At 35.0% G+C, this 22,063-nt stretch overlaps 1 protein-coding gene across 7 annotated transcripts in view; it reads left to right on the top strand.

Annotated features, from left to right (window-relative positions):
• The window catches only part of vari (MAGUK p55 subfamily member vari), a 218,911-nt gene that overhangs the window by 163,813 nt on the left and 33,035 nt on the right, over positions 1-22,063 (top strand). For 6 of the 7 annotated variants that reach the window (XM_069818466.1, XM_069818476.1, XM_069818487.1 and 3 more), the window contains 6 exons: positions 5,894-6,046; positions 15,494-15,649; positions 18,177-18,413; positions 20,309-20,407; positions 20,545-20,703; positions 21,742-21,952. In XM_069818466.1, the coding sequence (XP_069674567.1) occupies positions 5,894-6,046; positions 15,494-15,649; positions 18,177-18,413; positions 20,309-20,407; positions 20,545-20,703; positions 21,742-21,952 (1,015 nt within the window). Of the gene's footprint in view, positions 1-1,580; positions 1,726-5,893; positions 6,047-15,493; positions 15,650-18,176; positions 18,414-20,308; positions 20,408-20,544; positions 20,704-21,741; positions 21,953-22,063 lie in introns of those variants that run through there. The other variant, XM_069818496.1, reaches the window with a different exon arrangement.

Raw genomic sequence — 22,063 nt, 5'->3', positions numbered from 1 at the left:
ATGTTTTTTTCTGCCTGGATCATACAAGCGCACAGTGACTTTTCGAACGCTCTGTAGAAGTTTAATTTATATTAATAAGGAAAGTAATATCACAGTCCACTTTTTATAAAAATGTATACGTAAACGAAACCTTGTACGACCATTCTACAGGGTGAACCGGTAGCAATGTCATTAATTTCAGAGTGTTATTCTTTGAGATATTTAAACAAAAGTAATTTAATACAATGTTATTTGTTTTTGCTTCCTTTTCGAGATAAAAATTGTTTTATATGAAACATTTCTTAGAGTGTTTTGGGAAAGTCGTTGATTTAATTCCCAATATGCTCTCAATAAGAGAGCAGTGTATTATGATAATAAATAATTCAAAGAATATTAATTTTGTCGTCTTGAGTGTCGCACAACAGGGCTATAAAAACCATCATATCCCTCTGCCACATCCTATATACGAGTAATTAAAAACCTGCGTATCCATCTACCTAGTATAATTTCGTAACAGCAGTAAGGTTATAATTGATAAGAAGTGTAAATACTTGGATTTCCAGGACTTAAAGGCGTCCGAAATTACCTTACTCCACACTCCAGACGTAACATTGTACGTCCAGATTTCCGGACTGTTCGGGCGAAACCCGGACGGGTGGCAACCCTGCCTACCCATTGATCAGTCTCCGGTAAATCAGATAGGCGTCAATGGATTTGTTCGATGATTTAAAAACTGGTTTCGAAAAGCATCGATGAAATCCTGCTGATTACAGAAGGACTTGATGAAAGTGCGACGTCATCGATGAGCTAATCGATTAATTAAAAATCTTACTCTATTTGTACTGTTAGTAGGCTTGTTAGTGATAGTGAGGCCAGCTTTAGAATCCGAAGAGCACCCATGAATTCCATTAATGATTTTCAAGCGGTTCCGTAGAGCTCCGTTGAATTTTCCGATGACTCTTTAAGAACATTACAGTGAAAGTGCAATGCCGATGACTTAAAAACATGCCCTTCCCTCTCTGTACACTCACGCGTAACCCTTTTGTTGATGCTGATGGTACCGGTATTGATCGTGTGTTGATGGTAACATAAGAGGCTGCATTATGATAATCATTGCCCAGGTTCTTTGTATGAACAGGACTTGTGCGAATCGATTGCAGATGGGGGAAGCGTGGTATTCAATGGAGGTGTAGTTTTGCACATGAGGGGGAAGAGCACTGAAACAAATCACAGCGCTTCTAGATACTGTTTCCCCAGCGTGGATCCATGTCCTTGGTTGTACGACGCGTATCAACTAGCAATAGTTGCGGAGTTGAGTCACTGGAAGGCTTGTAAGTCTGCAAGGTGGTCGCTTAGTGCTTGGTGCTTCCTAAGGCTTCACTACAAACCAAGTGGTATGTTAAATATAAACTTAACTAAATGTTATATTTTGTTTACATGTACAATGTCGAAGATTGTTTACGTGGTTCATAACGTTTTAACACTTGTGACATGAGTCACTCTTCAGCGGATGGAGCATAGTAGCGATGTCATACGGAAGTAAAGCCAGCGGTGATGTTTTCCACAATAGGTGTGGATTTCAGTCTAGTTACAGGCGGTTACAGGTCGACCCTACAGGTATTCGTGTACGTGCTGTTGCACTGTTCGTATGAGTGCGTGATACCACGCTACGTGGCGTAGTAAGTGGGAGTGGTTATTATTTGTTCAGTTTTAAAAAGTGTGGTGAATATGTTAGCTGTGCGACAGGTAATACAGTTTACAGATCAATAATTTTAAGTTAGAAACAATAGTTAAGTCTCTTACACGTTCCTATGTTGGTCACCTTGATTGTATTCGTGAGCTACGGTATGCAGGTGTCGTAACTGTAGACAATGGAGTTAGAAGTGGCGTCATATGAGCGGGAAGGTGTGGGCAAACTTGTTTGTCTTTATTTTGGTCGTTTTGGTACTCCGTCCACCGTCGTTGGTGGATTTAAAACGTTGTTTAAAGAGTTTGATTTTAAACTGATGAAAACATAAAAGTGCGTTATTAAACAACCCAAACAAAAGTAGGCCATGACCCAACCTCCGCCCTCAACTTTGTAACTGACTTTTATGAATTGAACAAAATTGTGAGTTGGGGGGAAAAAAGTTTTTGCTGCGTTTCAAAAGTAGGCACCAGCCTTTGATCTCGAGTTTTTGGAATCCTCTAGGTTTGTTATTCGCTTCTAGGAGTTGTTTATTTTGAAGTTTGAAGTAACACACAACTACTGTATTTTTGGATCCTTTTTTTCGTGTAACTTCATTCTTATAACACAAAATTATGTAGTCATCATTCATTGAAACAGAATTTCAACATTATCAAACTATTTGCTATTAACACATACGTAGAATCCATTCTTGTTTTCTTCCAAAAATCTAATCTTGTGCAGTATAGTGTTCTTGTTTGAAGTAAAGCATAAGGAAATGCATCCAAAATAACGTAAATATTTATTACATTTTTAATTAGCTTGGTGCTAACGCAGAGTGACATACGAAACTAACCTTCATTCTGATGTCAATCGTGTAACAATTCTCAGAATGTAGCCTAAATTGTTCGTGCATTAGTCACCTCTATCACTCATACTGTCGTGGAAGACGGGAAGACTAGACTTTGGCGTGTGTTGCATGCTTATTATAGCCACCTGTTAGGTCTAAATTGCTGTTACAAGAAATCTGTGTGAAGATATTTGTGCAAGATATTTTATAAGTAAAGAATACTTTGATCGCAGTTTGTGCGAAGTTAATTAAATTGATCGATTACCACAGTGTTGCCAAATTGTTGTGTATGCCTTTATATACTTACTTTATATACTTTTTTCGTGTTATTACTAGCCTTCTCTAATCTCATGTACCCATCTCTTGGCAATATAGCATCTGAAGTTACGGAACCGTGATTTACAATTGGTAAATAAATAAATATATTCCTAGCATTTTGTTGTAATTCTCCTGTATGTCTGAGAAAAACTATGTTTTTGTAGTACGTTTGTCATTTCCTCCAAATTCGCCAAGAAGTGAACTTTTATGCTTGTCATCATTTATTTCCTTGATGTTAATACTCAATCCATGCAGTAATAGTTATCTCCTTCTCAATGTCCCATTGATGTGTTTCTTATTTAACTCCTAACTCGACCATGACCGTGTATAGTCAAGTCTTGCATAAAAAACTTTCTATTCATTGGCAAGAGCAATACAATGCATATTAGAAAGTTTAGGTTATGTTATTGTACTGTAAATAAACATTGTCAATTATATAATTGAAAGGCATGAAATGTGATGAGTGTAAAATTGAAGGAGTCAATTGCATTTAAGAATACAATACTGTCCAGCTGATGTAGAGATATGATGTTAATGTATGTAAATCTAAAGATAATTGAATTAAGCTGCATCTACACTGTTCAATTTTCCATGCGCGTACGCATGCAATCTGGGGAAAATAATGAAACAATCAATTTTAAAACACGCGTTCAATTAAGATGCATGAAGATTTTGTCTACATGGTATGCCGTTTTGAACGTCATCTTTACTACGCATATACAGTGTATGAATTTATATTATGCGTATAAATACTGTATTCATCTTGTATGCATTTCTTGAATGCGTAAAGTCGAAAGAAAAGTTGAACCGTGTAGATGCACCTTTACAGTACTTTGAAGTACCTCTACTCCTGAGTTTTTCATTCATTGCTTCAAAGCGTCGTATACTGACGCATCGATATTGCTTTCTTTACTGTCAGTTCTAGGCGATTTTGTCTGTACCGTACCATACTTTCGAGGGACAAAAGCGGATAACTGATGCTGGCATTAATTTATTTTTCTTATTTTTAATCATCATCATCACCACCACCACCACCATTTCTTTCTTCAGATTAACGTAACTGATTACGTTCTCACATTTGTGAGGATTATGGACCAGTATTACAATTAGGACTTTCTGGTGATGTCCTTAACACGGCACAAAACCAGCGTTTAAAATAACACAGCCTGCTGTATGAATGAGCGAACTTAGGTGGGCTAGTGCGAGGCCTCCGGTATACATCAGGCATCACAACACACGGCCGACCGTGATAGCTGTCACCGCGCGATTACAAGACGATAAGAAGCAAATTGCCACTCAAATACATTCAAATTGATTATTTATTACATTAAAATAATCGAAGCTATTAATTATTTGTAAATCCAACTTGTTTGTTACTTAAAATATTCGGATATATATGTTATTCCGTCTAACATATGATAATGGTTTTATTCAACAATAGTTTCTAAATTAGAAATAATTTCCCTAATCTAATTATTTTTAAAAAATACAAATGAAAATTACTTACGAATTATCTGCATCCCTTCCTAATTATAAGTCTGTAATTTCGTTTCTTTTTTCCTACACAGGAAATTCATTTTCGTATAGGCCTAGTTGTTCAAAAAATGTTCGTCGCCACTTTTACATTTGTTTTCACGGGAAGTTTGCTTGCACCACAAACATAACACTTACAGAAAATATCTTTACTTGCACATAATTCTAACCCCATCTTACCTCGTATCAATTTTTAACAGTACCATATAGTGCAGTCCCATTTTCAATTTTTATGAACTCGTTAATTTTCGCATTACGGATTTTTTCTTTATATTCCTCAAAATTTTTATCACGTCATCTTCTTAATTTGCTGTGCCTCTTGAGGTGACGTCACTAACTGGAATGTATGATACGTTCAGGCCTGATACATACCGGGGGCCTCGGCTAGTGTCCACTCTTTCCTAGCACCCTTCTTCTCCATTGCATGTGAATATTGAAAGCTCAGCTAAAGTTTATTTCAGAACACTTCTAACCAAATTTACTAGTTACTGTAACTATTGTTACATTTAGCTCAAAACTTTTCTGAGCAATTACTTCATTGCTCATTCGAGATGAAAAAATTAATTTCGTAAAAATTATAATTTCCGAAATGTACACAAATTATTCACAGCTTCGATTAGTTTGTTTTTGTTTTACTTCTAAGTGGGGCGTAAATGGAAAATGAATTGTATGTTAGTAATGATATTGTAGAAGACACATTTTGCTAGATTAATAATAATTCATTCATAATAGTTTCAGTGGAATGGGATACAAGGGAAAAGGATAGCGTATCTTAAATATTTTTTGCTCATTCGAATACCCCTACTTCGAATTAAAAACGATGGCATCGTTATTGAAACAGAGGACAAACATGACAAGAGATACACAACTCATTTATCTGCAGAGATTCGAACCCAAGTAATTGGATGTTGTTGAAAAAAAATTACCGCGTGAGCCTTGGTGAATTTAAAATTGTTACAGTATATAGTACTGTATCGTAATTAGCAAGCATTTGAGCTACGATCATGTTTTGTTGGTTTCTTTTCTTGCTTTGCTTTTACCACGAAACTTGCATACAGAGTGAACCGTAAGTAATGGCTTTAATTTCAGGGGTTATTCTTTGAAATATTTCAAACAAAACAGTTTAATACAATGTTGCTCGCTTTTGCTTCTTTTCCGAGATAAAAATTGTTTTATACCGGTATGAAACATTTCATAGTATATTTTGAGAAAGCAATTGATTTAATTCCCAATACGCTCATTCAGTTTGTGACCAGTGTGTTATGATAATAAATGATTGAAAGAATTTTAGTTTTGTTCTTTAAATAGGCAGAAATTTGATGCGAACAAATGTAACTTTTTTAAATTCCTGTTCAAAACGAAAACTTACATTAATGACATTATTTACGATTCATTCTGTATAGCAAATCTTTTACTCATTTCGAATACATTTGTTTATTTGCGTTTAGCAGTAACTTGTTACGAATTTTCATAGACATTGTTATGCTAAATGAATTACCTTGGCTGTATGATGTGTGAATTGAAGCATTTTTATTTCTCTTACGTAGGTTCAAGATCGCCTGGAGGATAGCGTAAGCTCGGCACAGCCCGTGGGAACGGGAAACATTGACCTCGCAGGTGAAGTTGTCAGGAAATGTGAAGTAACAAGAAACAGGGATGCGCAGGAGTTGGCAAACATACTGAAGAATCCTCATTTCAAGGTAAAGATAAATATGTATGCCTATATTACATTGAAATGCTTGTTGATATAAATAAAATCAACTTACGCCGGAACTTATCTGAATTAAATCGCACTAATTAAATACTTGAACTTACAATTTGATGAAATTTTGAAGACAATTGAATACGGTATAGTTCGGAACATGGATAAGTATGCCAAATCAATAGTAGGCCTAATTCGGAGTAAAATATGCATATGTTCATTGAAGTATATAGAATAAGTATTTATTTGCTTGTAACAAATTAATACGGTAATAATATTTAATAAAATTATTATTATTATTATTATTATTATTATTATTATTATTATTATTATTATTATTATTATTATTATTATTATTATTATTTATTTCTTACACATATTATGGGGAAGCCGCTAGTAAAATATTATAAAAAATACTAAATAAATGACGTAAATAGGCCTATATGCCGAGAAATTATTATACCGCACCTAATAGCATTGGACTCTAAACCTTTAACATGCTGTCCTGTAAAATTTTGTTTATGTGGCTTAGGACTATATCATTCTCACTCCTTCATTGGTACTTAATTACAAATGGCTTTTAGAGAACCCTGAGGTTCATTGCTGCCCTTGCATAAGCCCGCCATCAGTACCTATCCTGAGGAAGATTAATTCAGTCCCTACCATCATATCCCACCTACATCAAATCCATTTTAATATTATCCTCCCATCTACGTCGCGGCGTCATATTATTATTATTATTATTATTATTATTATTATTATTATTATTATTATTATTATTATTATTATTATTATTATTATTATATTGAAAATTGCATCATTATTCTGTTTCTTATTTACAACTATTATCACTGATCACATCGTCCTGATCACTAAATATGGGAATTTATATTGGAATAATGCCAACATCAATTAAATGGTTAGCTACAGCAACAGCTTTTCATGCTGATAACCGGGGTCCAAATCCCAGTGGCTCCAAGTGGTGACAGTTACAGTGCTCAACTGTAGGTTCTTGCGCGGTACTCTCATTGCTCCACTGGCATTCCATTATTGTTCCATTAATCCTCATCATCTGTTAGCATGCTGGAGTTCATATTCTGTCGTAGAAGTGTAACATTGCCTACAAAATTGACATAACATTAACATAATACGTAAGTGATTGTTTAGAGTTTACTAGGTGATTAATGATTGAAATCATGTTGCACATTTGTTTATTGATATATGCTCAGAAAATGTATGACTGCAAAAGAAAAGAAATGGAAGAGGGTTGTTTAGTCAACTGTCCGAAGACAGGTTTGAGCCTCATAAGCGACACTAATAAGGCAGCACTCATGAGGCAACTAAGCCAGGAGATAATGGGGTAGGATGGCCAGTTCCCTTCTCCCTCCATTGCATAAATCGCTGACTAGTAGGATATTGCACTAATCAGACATCAGATGTATACAAACAATTGTTCTTGCTCTGACACATATTGTCAAGTGAGATGTACTGCCTGATAATAGATGTGCGGTCTTAGACAAAGAAAAATGACCGGCTGCCATACTCTTAAGTCCCCTTTGGAAGAACTTGGTTGATTCCATGAGAGCTTACTTTACATGTGAATTAATTTCTTATGCACAACTCCGGTCTATTTTTCCTTTCTTTTGTTTGTTTGTTCCTTTTTCTGTCTGTTTGTAGGTCAAGTGTTATGAATAATCTATAACGAAGATATATTCAAGGAGTAAATTAGGTATAAAATAAACATCCCTTTCCTAGTCGTGTGAACCAGGTATTGCCCGAAGTGGACTTAAGGGATCACTACTAAAAATGACAACTTTTTTCCTAATCATTTTTTTTCAACCATATTTTGAGAGAATGTTTACTATGTGATGGACTAACAAAATCCAAATTTTGGACTCCCAAACGTTTTTTACTTTTTATTTATTTATTTTTTGTATTCTTTTAGAAATATTTTCAAATCCAAGTTTTTAGTAGAAGAGTTCAATTTTTAAGCTTGGTTTTTTTGGTTGCATTCACAAGATATAGAGAAACATTTCTATGCATCCATTTTATGAAATATCTCATTTATTCACTTTGAAAAATTCTTTGAAATTTTAAAAATGTTATTTTTTTCTATATAATTCATGAAAAAAAATAATAAAATGAACTAGCAACATTCTCATAAAATAAATGTCTAGAAACATGCAGCTACTGCATAAATACTTGCAGTAAAAATTTCATCCAGATTGATTAATATTTGGCGTAAAAAAGTTTGTGCTGAATCAAGGAAAATAAACTTGCGGAAAAATGGATTTGAAAGTAGGCTAAAATGAATATTTACGTAAATTAAAATTCTCCTGTGCTACATTCATCTAGTAACTTCAAGGAGCTGACTTTAGAACAAAAAATTACTAGATTTGTAATCAAAAATTTGTAAAAACGAATTCTTCAATGAAAAAATAATTTTGACAGCTCTTTAAATGCCATACCCCTTTACAGCCTTAATTTAAAACAAAATTTAAATATATGAATTTGTAATCAATTGGACTAATCTATTTTGGGTATAAAAATATACATTCTAAAGAAGTGAAATAGCCAATAAAAATTTGTTAGAAAATTTTAACGATTTTCAGTGGAGTCCCCCCTTAAATTCTATGCTACAGGAGAGCAGTCATTTTTTTGTGTCTAAGGTTGTACATAATCAGCCAGAACCTCAATCAGAGTATAATTGTCAAATTGTTAATGTCATGTCATGTAATATAATAAAAAGGGTCACATTTTTGGTCAATATGAATCCTAAAGTAATAAAAACCACAGTGTGCGTGGTCATTTAAATATATAAAAGAAAATGAAAGCACTGCAATTTTCAGCCGAAAAATACTCTTCAAAATGTGTAGTAAAATTAAAGGCATGTAAGCCGATAGATTAAGATGTAATTAAAAGTCCACACCTGTGGAGTAACGGTTAGCGCATCTGGCTGCGAAACCAGGTGGCCCGGGTTCGATTCCCGGTCGGGGCAAGTTACCTGGTTGAGGTTTTTCCAGGGATTTCCTCAACCCAATAATAGCAAATGCTGGGTAACTTTCGGTGCTGGACCCCGGACTCATTTCACCGGCGTTATCACCTTCATCTCATTCAGACGCTAAATAACCTCAGATGTTGATAAAGCGTCGTAAAATAACCTACTACTCCTCCTCCTGTAATTAAAAAAAGTCACTTTTGCTTATGTTAAAGACGATTATGTGCAACATGTAGCAGTCATTTTGTATAAAAATCCGAGCTTTAGCCTTCTCAGTTACATTATCACTTTCTGTAAGAGTGAGCCAAAGCTATATGTTTCTGTTTACCATATTAATATTATTCAGGTCGAAGGATATTTTACTTACCATACAGTTCTTAATGTCGCATAATTTAGTCATTCAGTAATGTTGTTACAAGTATCGAATACATCACTCACAAATAGGACAGGTAACCTTCACCGTGTACGTACCTTTTACTTTCATATCTTGTAATATTACTGTTGGCTTCGGGCCAGAAATAAGTACCACAGTAATACCTTAATTTATATAATGATAGCCTTGATACTTCTGTGGCCTTCATGAAATACGTTATTTTCTAAATAATGCTCAGTAAAATTGCCTTTTTCTCTCTTTTTTCTCTCTCCTTTAAGTCTGGAAATATTAATCTTCGTCTATTAAAGCAGTGAAAATTCGGTAAAATAACTAGCTTTGATCGTAATCCTGTTATCATTATCTTTATCAACATGTTGCTGTATCATTACTGTCACAATGTAGATTTTCATTTGCATAGAATTGCTCTTTCTTTGCATTTTGGTGGTGATTTGTTCATTGAACAAATGTGAAATAAAATGCATAGATTTCATTCTATTGAAAAATACAGTATACTATCATCATAATTTATTATACTTACTTAATTACTTACTTAAAGCCCGCCATAGGTCCCTGTCCTGAGCAAGATTAATCCAGTCTCTATCATCATATCCTACCTCCCTCAAATCCATTTTAATATTATCTTCCCATCTACGTCTCGGCCTCCCCAAAGGCCTTTTTCCCTCCGGCCTCACAACTAACACACTATATGCATTTCTAGATTCTCCCATACATGCTACATGCCCTGCCCATTTCAAACGTCTGGATGTAATGTTCCTAATTATGTCAGGTGAAGAATACAATGCGTGCAGTTCTGTGTTGTGTCATAATTTATTATATACAGTAAAACCTGTCTAAAGCGGCCATCTGAAGTTACCTTGTAAAATGGCCGTTTTATCAGGTGGCCGCTTGATTAAGGTTGCGGTTTTTTATGAATCAGCATGAAAGTACTGAATTTCATTGACTTTTTAGGACTGTGCGCGTACAACTCTCGTGCATATTAATGTCAGCCTCTTCCATTCTTGCAACTAGCCTTTTCAAAACTCAATTTCTTCGCCCTCGCACACTTGAACCATTCGTAAACGAAATCATTCACATTACTAAACACAGATTCTCTCTTCTTTTTTTGGCCACCATGCATATTTTCCTCCCATTGTTTTAATATTTCATCTTAATTATACCGTGTATTTGTGTCCTTCCACATTTGAATATTTCTGCAATTTTTCTCGCAGATGTTCCCTTCTCGCTTTCTTCAATCATTTTTCGTCTCACCTCTAAACTTAATGCCACTCTAGATTTATTGTTAGACTCAAACTAACGTCACAGTTCCTCTGAATCAACTGAATGAAAAGAAGAAAAATTCGTAAAAGCTGGTCCAAATAGAAAAAGATGGAAAGAGGAGAAAAAAAAAAAATTCGAATGGTTAACTACTGACCTAAAACATACTGTGACATTTTCGATAGAAAACGTCCGTGTTTCAGTCCTTTAAAAACGAGTAAGAATTTATGGCTGTGCAGGGTCGGAGTGGAAAGTGACAAAAGAGTCATAAAACTAACCAACTAACTCCAAGATATGAAGGGTGTACTGTTGTACACTTAGCTGTTGTACTTGTGATATTGCTCTCTGTCCTCTAACCATCGAAAAAATAGGTCAGACAGTATCCGTGAAAAAAATTTTTGTTGGACAGTGACTGTTATAGTCAGGTTCCAATCCAAAGAGACCCCGGCCGCTGGCCGAAGCATGAGGTGGCCGCTAAATAAAGAGAGAATTTGTATTGATCTTATGGAAAATCCAATTGGTTCCAGAGAAAATTGGCCTTTTGGCCAGGTGGCCGTTTAAATGAAGTGACCGCAAAGGCAGGTTTCACTGTATTACAAAATTTAAAAAGCAACTTCTATCTTTTCTGATAACAGTGCAAATGAAATGTGATACAAATTTTTAAAATGTTACTAGACTTGTTTACATAATTGGTATAATAGCATATCGTCGTTTTTTATGAAACCTCCTATGTGACTTTACAGAAAATAAGAAACAATTTATTAAAATCAATGGGCCTGCCTACATAAGAGTATGAAGTAATTCGGTAGAAAATGTTGGTGAATATGATGAACATAAATAACATCATCAAGGATCAGGGTAGGCCTATTGATTTTCAGTTAATGTTTTCTTCCTCCTGAAAAATTATTTTCTGATAAGTCACATAGAAGGTTTCAAAAAATCAGCAACGATATGTTACTCCACATGGAATTAAACTTTTCAGCACTTCGTATTTATGTTTCTGGAAGTTATTTGTTTGCCATCTGTGTAGAAATGTATTGTGAAATATTTCCCTGCTGAAAAGATGCATACAAGTATTATGTCTGACATAATGCCATTGTACAGAAACCTATTTCTCATAACCAGTGTTCATTATTCGCCATCCTCATAGTTAACTTAGATGCGTCATACAACATTATCCGCATAATTTCGTCTACCAACACTGTTTAATAGAGGAAAGCATGTTCTTTAATAGTGTATTGTATCATTGTGTAACAGTAGAATCAGAGGTGTCATTTCAGTTTTTGCTGAGAGGGGAAGGGAGGGAGGCAAGACTTTTTATTGGGTCTGTTACATGGCTTACTGCCTCCCTATTTCCTGAATCATTTTCTGTCCCATTAACTGGGGTAAACTTGACCATAAGAAACGATATAAACTAATAAATCATGATATCAGATGCACTGAACATATTTTTGAAGGTCATTATTTTTCCTTCATTTCTGAAGTATTTATGTTTATTTATAAGTCGCAAATAGGTTTAATATTATGGTTTATTTTAATTGTATTTATTTATTTATTTATTTATTTTCATTTTCCACAAATAGGCTTAATTTTAATGTATCTTGCATATACGATACACAATTTACATGCACTAGCTGTTACTTTGCAGTAAGTGTGAACAAAAAATGAACTTAAACTAATTTATTGGTAAAGAAATTTTAATTTCATTTAACAAAAAGCTTGTATTTTTTATGTATTTACAATAGGTAACAACCACTAATGTAGCAAAGAATAGTGCCTTGGTTTGATTTAAGCAAAGTAATTAATTAGTTCATTTCTTATTTCTTAAGCGTTTATAAAAGTGGAATATTGTAATATTAAGAACACAGTTCTCACATTTTCTCTTTAGAGTACTACTGTATTATTATTTTTTTAAATCTTAAATTTATTTGGGGACAGCAGTTGCCCTACCTTGCCCCCCCCCCCAAATGACGCATCTTAATAGAACCAATTGTTCAATAAGAGTTCATACTAATGCCTACCACTTGACGTCGTCATCGTCGTTGTTGTTGTTGTTTCCAAAGACAGGTCTGAATCTCAAAAGTGATACCAAGAAGGCACCATTTATGAGGCAACTAGGCCAGGAGAATAATGGGGTAGGGTGCGCAATTTATTTCCCCCCTCCATTGCATACATTGCCAACTAGCTACATATGACACTAGTCAGACTTCAGATGCATACAAACAATTCTTATTCCTCTGACACATATAGTCAAGTGAGATGTACTGCCTGATAATATATGTATATATCAGCCAGAACCTCAACTGCTGTAAATTTAGACTATCACAAAACATATATTCTCTTTTACGCTTTTACGAAGAAAAATATCATAAATTAATATATCCGTGATAGATTAACAGATTGCATTAATGAATTATTTATTGTTTTTGATACAACAGTAATGAAATGATCTATCACACTAAACTAAACTTCTTTGTCACACAAAATACTGTGGCCAAGCCAAGTACCTGCCATCTAGTAATGAATTCCGTAACTACAAGAAGGAATGGAAGTGCTGCATGGTGAATGCTGCGAGACCCCACATGTGTTACGGTACTAATAGGCTCTTATTTTGTCATCTTTCGTCACTCTCCAGCTTTTCCAGTCATGAGGCTGGGTGGACCCTATTCCATACCCTATATCCTCCAAAGATTTCTTACATACAGCCGTGTATTGAACCCAGGACTTTCTGGTTCATAGACAAGCTAACCACTGCACCAAGGACACAGTCGGTGAACAGTCTAATGCAGTCAATAATACAATCCAATAGCAGGCATAATCAGAACCCAGGCTCTAGTTTTCTGTACCAGCACATCAAGTAGAGAGGTGGTATGATTAAATCATTAACTCTCCACCCCTAATTAAGTGTTGTAGAATCTATATCAAGAATGAACACAATATAATGCTTATTCCTCATTATATTTAAAAATACTCTTTTTACACAAACTAAGTTTTAAAAATCTGCCCTTCCAAATGTCGATATATGAAACGAATATGAATTAGGTTAGGAAATCACCTAACGTGGTAGTTATAATTAACTCAGCTGACGTAATTAGATCGCATTTCTGTTTTACATTCATCTGTCAAGGATGAAGTTGCAAGTTAACACAGTCATTGGCAGCTTTCATTCATACGTTAGCGAGTTCATGCGCTTGATGGCTTTGGTTGGTTATTTTCTGTGTACAGTATTTATATTCTTAATTTATTTTTTTTTACCTCTTGTTCTCCTGCCTTATATAAACGAAAGAAAGAAATTGATATAAAATTTAGTGACAAATAATTGATAGTCTACCATCTGAAACCAAGATCAGGTGAATATAATATTGTTTCATACAGGGCATGAATATTTGAATACAGTATAATGGAAATACGAGGGGGATCCAGGAAATAACGACCGTTCGCACATACCCGCCACGCAGCTGACTCCCCTTCCTTGTTTGAAGGTCAACTGGCTTACTTAAAATGGATTCTCATAATGTTGTGAGTACTGGTTGCAACAAGTCGCCATTGTCCATTTTGTGTTACTTCAAAATGAACGACGTGATTGATAATCCCGCCAACTGTGAGGTGAGGAGTATGATTCGATTTTTGAATGCCCGACATTTGAAACCTGCAGAAATTTACCGGCAATTGAAAGAAGTGTATGGTGATACTGTAATGAATGAAAGAAATGTGAGAAAATAGTGCGAAATGTTCAACAATGGGCGAACAAATGTCCACGATGAAACTCGACCTGGACGCCCATCACTCATCACAGAAGACCTGAAGACTAAAGTGAACAACAGAATCTTGCAAGACAGGCGCACATCACTCGACGAATTGCATATTGCCTTTCCTGACATTTCTCGTTCTTTGCTTGGTGAAATTGTGTCGCAACATCTTGGCTACCACAAAATCTGTGCACAAAGGCTTCCACAGCAACTGAGTGACCAACACAAAACTCAGAGAATGGCCTCAGCATTGACATTCTTGATGCGATATCACACAGACGGAGACGCCGTTCTTGATGAAATTGTGACTGGTGATGAGACCTGGGTGTCTCACAACACCCCAGAGATCAAGCGCCAATCACGTCAGTGGCATCATCCCTCATCACCCAAGAAACCGAGAAAATTCAAACAGACTCTCTCAACACAAAAAGTCATGGCTACTGTCTTTTGGGATCGCAAAGGTATTCTTTTGCTGGATTTCATGCCAAAAGGCACTACGATCAATGCAAATCGTTATTGTGAGACTTTACGAAAACTATGGCGAGCCATCCAAAACAAGAGGCGAGGAATGCTTTCGAGAGGAGTTGTGCTTCTTCACGACAACGCCCGCCCGCACACTGCTGCTTCAACTCGAGAATTGCTGGATCAATTCGGTTGTGAAATCTTTGATCATCTGCCCTATAGTCCAGACCTTGCTCCTAGCGATTTTCACCTTTTCACTAAGCTGAAAGACTTTCTGGGTGGTACGTGTTTTGGAAGTGATGAAGAGTTGAAGACAGTGAACACCTGGCTTAATGAACTGGCGGCAGAGGAGTATAACACGGGAATTCTAAAGCTAGTGAACAGATACGACAAATGTTTAAATGTAGGTGGTGATTATGTAGAGAAGTAAAGGAAGCTTCAGTTATGTAACAGACTTTGTTTTTTCAAATAAATATATATATTTTTTTTAATTATTACAACAAAACGGTCGTTATTTCCTGGATCCCCCTCGTATATTTATTTGCGTAGTATGTTATGTACACTGATAATGTAATTACATTTGTACAGGCACTTCTGGAGTCTCATGACGTAGTGGCAGAGAAGAGCTACGAACCCAGCCCACAACAAGAGCCTCAAATTCCAGCGTTTGAGCTTCCTGCCAACGGGATGACGGCTGACGCCATTAGGATGGTGGGGCTTCGGAAGAGCCCCAACGAACCACTAGTAAGATTTATATTTCTTCCTCACTTGTCTTCTCAGAAAGGCTCACTTTCTATTCATTCCCTGTAGAATCCTGCGTTTATAATTTCGCTCAAGCATGAAAAAGCAATCCTGTAACCACTAGTGATGCTACAAATGTACGAAACTTTATCTCTCGCCCTTAAGGGGTTAGGTGCAGCTTACAGCAGTAAAATTTTTGGAAATATTCAACATTTTTTTCCCTCCATTACTGTATCTTGTACAGTAATGAAAATTGGTATGTGTAAAACACTGTCCTTCTGCTATATGAAAAAAATATCTTTACGATTTAAAAAAAAAATTGAATATTTTCAAAATTCAAAATGGTCGCAGTTTACTGTGCAGTGATGAAGCATTTACCTCATAACTCAAACTTGTTAACTTTTTCATCTTCTCTCTCTTTTATTTTATTGCTGAAACTCATGTTTACAACATCATGCTCTTTCAACTACATTCCTTAATAAATAATATTTTTTTTTATTTTGTGTTAGAAGAAAATACTGATATTTGACAATTTTTAAAATGAATTTATTTTTATCAGACAATCTATCAAAGGTAGAGAAGTGATCTTGCATCCTCTTGTAGATATGACATGCATAAATACACACCAAAAATTTCATCACAAAATGGTGGATAGTTTTTGAGTTATGTTTAAAACGCTTCATCACTGCACAGTGAACTAATTAAAAAAAATAATAATAATATTTTTTTTAAATCGTAAAAATATTTTTTCATATAGCAAAAGGTCTGTGTTTTACACATACTAATTTTCATTATTGCACAAGATACAGTAATGGAAGAAAAAAATGTTGAATATTTCCAAAATTTTACTGCTGTAAGCTGTACCTAACCTCTTAAACTTAGAGACGAGCATGACACACTCATGACAATTGCCTCAGTAAAATGGATGGGGAAACAAGACAGGTTGTGGAGGTTAAACTTTTAAACCACGAATACAATTTAAACAAAACCGATATAGAGGAAAAATTTGTTACAGAACGAACATAAATCATTACTTAATTTCGTTGTTCTCAGTTGTTTTTCTTGTATATTTTCATATTTTCGAACCAAAGACACAATTTTATATGATATTTATTCTTGCATTATTTCTATTTTTTATCTAAAGATATAATTTAATATAGAAATTAGGGATGGTATGATATTGCTGTTTGTCGATACCCAATACCAATACCAAAATTTTGACACTGATACCCGATAGTCGATACTCAGTTTTCCAGATACACAATGTACTGTGCGCTGTTGAATAGTTAGACACAAACTAACTACACACTACAGTATTGACAGTAACACTATAACCTGCTAAAAGAAATATTGTCGGAACGAAAGTTCTTTTGGGCCAATGTCTTACACTTACATACGTTTCAAATCGAAGTCATTTATATGGTTATCCGAGAATGATGCCTATGCAATACTTACTTACTTACTTGCTGGCTTTTAAGGAACCCGAAGGTTCATTGCCGCCCTCACATAAGCCCACCATTGGTCCCTATCCTGAGAAAGATTAATCCAGTCTCTACCATCATATCCCACCTCCCTCAAATCCATTTTAATATTATCTTCCCATCTACGTCTCGGCCTCCCCAAAAGTCTTTTTCCCTCCGGCCTCCCAACTAACACAATATATGCATTTCTGGATTCGCCCATATGTGCTACATTCCCTGCCCATCTCAAACGTATGGATTTAATGTTCCTAATTATGTCAGGTGAGGAGTATAATGCGTGCAGATCTGTGTTGTGTAACTTTCTCCATTTTCCTGTAACTTCATCCCTGCATATACAATACTTACAATAATTTTTAGTAAAAAATTGACAGGTCCGTACTTGAAATCAAAAATACTAGATGGATAATACAATCAAAATTAGCTCTATAAGCCTAACTTGCTAGCACTGAGCCATCATGGCAGTCTGCATTACATTTTGTGGAACTGCTCTGAAATTGAATCAAGACTTTCTCCATTTTCTTAATGAGTAATTCACTAGTTACTGTAAGCAAAAGATCATTTGGCAAGAATGTTTTCCACGAGATCTAGTGATCTACTTGGTAAACATACTGTCGAGATACTGCAGAAGTGCTGGTTTCTTAGGTTTGACTCGCTCTGTAGAACCTGGAATGTATTATCCTGTAACATTGATAATTTGGCTGATCCACAGATACAATTCTTGGTGTGATTAATGTGTAGTTCTAACTTAACAATGGGACCATGTCAAAATGTATTTCCTTATTAATGACTGACCGACCGACCGACCGACCCTGCTTGTATCTTATGTGTACAGAAATCTATTCATCACAACTACAATTTGGCATGAATTCCATTAAAGTACAGGATTCTCCTTTGTGACATTTATTGGGAATCAGCAAATTATGATGTAAATTCCATGGAGGAAAGAATAGTTGTTAAAAAAATAATACAAATGGTAAGCCCCTCAAGAGCGTGAAATATTCACTATTATGTAATGTGTGTTTTAATAAGTTCTAAATATTTCCTTTCAGGGTCTAACCGTACAAGTAGATGAGTCGGGTAACCTAGTGATTGCTCGTATCTTGGGTGGTGGGATGATTGACCGCCAAGGCTTGTTACATATTGGTGACACAATTCTGGAGGTCAATGGAGTTCCTGTTTCAACACCTGAAGAACTGCAGGTCCAGATCTCCAGAGCCAAAGAGTCTGTTGCTTTGAAGATAGGACCAAGTTTTGAAGAAGGACATAATCAACTGGATGGTGGCCAGGTCAGTCAGTCATTTAAAAATTGTTTTATTTGCTTACAAATGTGTTGAATTCTTCTCTTCGTCTTTCTTAAATATATTAGGCCTTACAGTCTCATTACACCATTTTAGCAGTTGACCCAGAGAGATTTTTCCTCGTGGATGGCAGTTTAACATTTGGCAAGACGATCTTTTAAGTCATTCTGCAGAGATCAGATATCCATTTGGTTCTGTAATTTTGAATGATTTCTAAAATTGGATTCCATAATCTCCTCTTCTCAAATCCCCACCTTCATTTCCTTTTGTTGCACCCTGCTTCTTCATAAAGACAATGGGGACTGAGTCACGACAGCAAAACCATTCCATCAGATACAGAGAAAAATATTGTATTCTATAAATCTCTTCAGAGGCTAATGGCGAAAATCCCACCACTGGATTTCATTCTTCTTGGCCAGTCCCCCAATTGAAAGGTCTTAATAATATTGCTTTCAAGTCTTACTAGGACCAGAAAGTTCATGTCCTAAAAACTTACTAAATATGGATTCAAGTATGTTTTTAAAAACCTTAAAATATGCCAATAAATAGGCACTAATAAAATTCTATATATTTCTTGATATCACTAATAAATAAGTAATAAATAATAATAATAATAATAATAATCAGTAAATGTAATAATATTATAGGACAAACTAGATGAGATTAAACTTACATTTATTATTAGAGCAACACATGACTGTCATGTGAGATTCGCTAGGTATGCCGCTAAACTTTCAATACTTTTCTGGTAAAAATAATAATAATAATAATTTCACTCAGTACCAGTTTTTAAAAAGAGAATATAATGCTTTTATTTTAAAACTCCAAACTATGCATTTTTATGCAACATGAAATCAGCTTTAACGAGCTTAAACGCGAAAATATGCCACAATAATATAAATATAATGAAATATTATACATTTATAAAAAAGGCCAAAATATGCAAATATATGCAACATAAAATTTGGTTTGATAAGCTTAAATAATGATGATTCGTGAAGATAATTAATCAGCAATTAATTACAGTCAATGCAAAAATATATGCAAATGCGTGAACTTCCTGGCCCTACTTATAATACAAGAAGCCAGGTGGGAAAGTTTGATAATAACCATAGAATGAAAATATGTGTTCAATTAAAGTGTAAAAAGTGGAGTAATAACTAAATCTTTTCGAAGAAACAGACTGCGTTATTTTTATTTTGAACTTGGGTAACTGTTTTACCTAATCAAGTTTTTCTACATAAATAAAAAATAAATAAATAAATCTTCTTAATGTATCCAGCTGTTTGCTGACAACATAAAGTCCACTATTAGTTCACTGTAGTCTATTCAGTTGTTGTTTTTCACGAGAAATGAGGGGTATTTTGATAGGTGTTCATTATAGATGCCTATTGCTAGTAGCCAGAGTTAGGGTGTAGTCAATATATACTGCAATATATACACAGTACCAGTTACAGAAGACACAGCCCCGCAGTATATATTGACTACACCCTAACTCTGGCTACTAGCAATAGGCATCTATAATGAACACCTATCAAAATAACCCTAATTTCTCATGAAAAACAACTGAATAGACTACAGTGGACTATGTTGTCAGCAAACAGCTGGATACATTAAGAAGATTGATTGATTGATTGATTGATTGATTGATTGATTGATTGATTGATTGATTGATTGATTGATTGATTGATTGATTGAAAGTTATTTCACATCTCAAAGCTACAATGCTGGTGTGTGATCTGTGAAATACAATACAAATGAAATTAAATGCAAAATTAGAGGGCACTTTGGCAGTAATTTAATAATTCTAGGAAATATTGTGAAATTGTTGTGTCTTTCTCAAACTTCCTTAATAAATTCTCATGTATTCATCTTTGTTGTAGAGCTACATGAGAGCTCTGTTCAGTTACGACCCAGCAGAGGACTCTCTTTTACCCTGCAAAGAGATTGGCTTACCCTTCAATCACGGAGATATTCTGCAGGTACAATCATCCTATATTTCAATGGCATAGAAAAGTTAGCTAGATGTTTTGCTATGTTGTATATTAATGTAAATATTTGTTTCTCAGAATACCATTAATGGGTGCAAAGTGATAAGTAAATGCTTTTTGTCTTGCAGATTGTGAATCAGAAAGATCCTAACTGGTGGCAAGCAAAGAAAGTCGGTTCAAATGGACCAGCAGGTCTGGTTCCATCTCAAGAACTTGAGGAAAGACGGAAAGCATTTGTCAAACCAGAAGCAGATTACGTTCATAAAATCAGTATATGTGGGACGAGGGTATGTTAAAGATTTTTCTGTAATTTGATTATAGTACAGTTCATTAGTTACAACATACGAAATTCTACAGAAGAAACAGGACCTGTTAAAAGGAAGCTGTAAAGTAATAAGGGCGACCTGAAATTGAACTAATTCAACTGTCAAAAGCAGTAAAAAGAAAGTTCATGGCATCTCATTTCTATTCTGCAATAGTTTTTGTATAATACCTGAAGTGAATTGATTATAAGATTATGAGATGTGGAATACATTAATTAACTACAGTCTGATCCATTTGGGTATGAATAATATTAATTTATTATTATAAAGCTATTATGGTAGTAGGAAAAAATTCTTGCTGGTTATATTATGATTAAAATATGAGAGTTTCCATATACGACAATCAACAGTGCATAATCTGAAAGGACAAATGAAAATCGTACATGATTAAAATGGCTACTACAAATCAACAGCAGGCATAATGTGTTCTTTGGTTTGCTAAATTTGAGAGTGTTAAAAGAGTTCAAAGGGAATTTCGACATGAGTATGGTATGCATAATGTACCTAAATATGATTCCATAATGTTGTGGTATCGAACATTTGTAGAAACAGATACTGTGTTAAAAAAACATGCAGGAGATTGCAGGTGAAACTCAGTACGAGAAGCAGCTATCTCTTCGCTTGGCTCCCCCAAACTCCCCAGATCTAACCCCTCCTAACTTCTTCGTGTAGGGTTTTGTTAAAGAGATTGTCTATTCACAGAAACACAGGAACATTGATGATCTGAGAGTAAAAATTACTCAAGCTTTTCAACAAATCACCCCTCTTAAGTTACAACGGACATGGGCTGAATTGCATCACCGTTATGAGTTATACAGGGTGCATAATGGGGGTCATGTTGAGATCTGAGGAATCTCCCATCTTTCAGTTTCAACAAATAAAGTTCAGTAGTAAATGTTTTACGGTGTTTTTATTTTATCCATACCCAAATGGATCGTCCTGTATTATTTAGACAAATGTTAAATATGAATTTTCATATGTTATCATTAATTTGTCTTGCAGATATCAAAGAAGAAGAGAAAAACAATGTATCAGTCGAAATCAAACTGTGAGTTCGATAAAGCAGAACTGTTGCTCTATGAGGAGGTAACACGCATGCCTCCTTTTAAGAGAAGAACACTGGCACTCATTGGATCACAGGGTGTTGGACGTAGAACATTAAAGAACAGATTGATCAACAGTGATCCAGAAAAATTTGGAGGAGTTGTTCCATGTAAGTGTTCTTCTTCTTCTTCTTCTTCTTCTTCTTCTTCTTCTTCTTCTTCTTCTTCTTCTTCTTCTTCTTGTATCCTGTTGTTCCTAGGTGGAACATAGGGCAGCAATA

This window comes from Periplaneta americana, chromosome 1 (genome assembly GCF_040183065.1).
Source record: "Periplaneta americana isolate PAMFEO1 chromosome 1, P.americana_PAMFEO1_priV1, whole genome shotgun sequence".
NCBI lineage: Eukaryota > Metazoa > Arthropoda > Insecta > Blattodea > Blattidae > Periplaneta > Periplaneta americana.
Note: the sequence above shows the minus strand (reverse complement) of the source record. Positions and strands in the feature narration are given on the sequence as shown.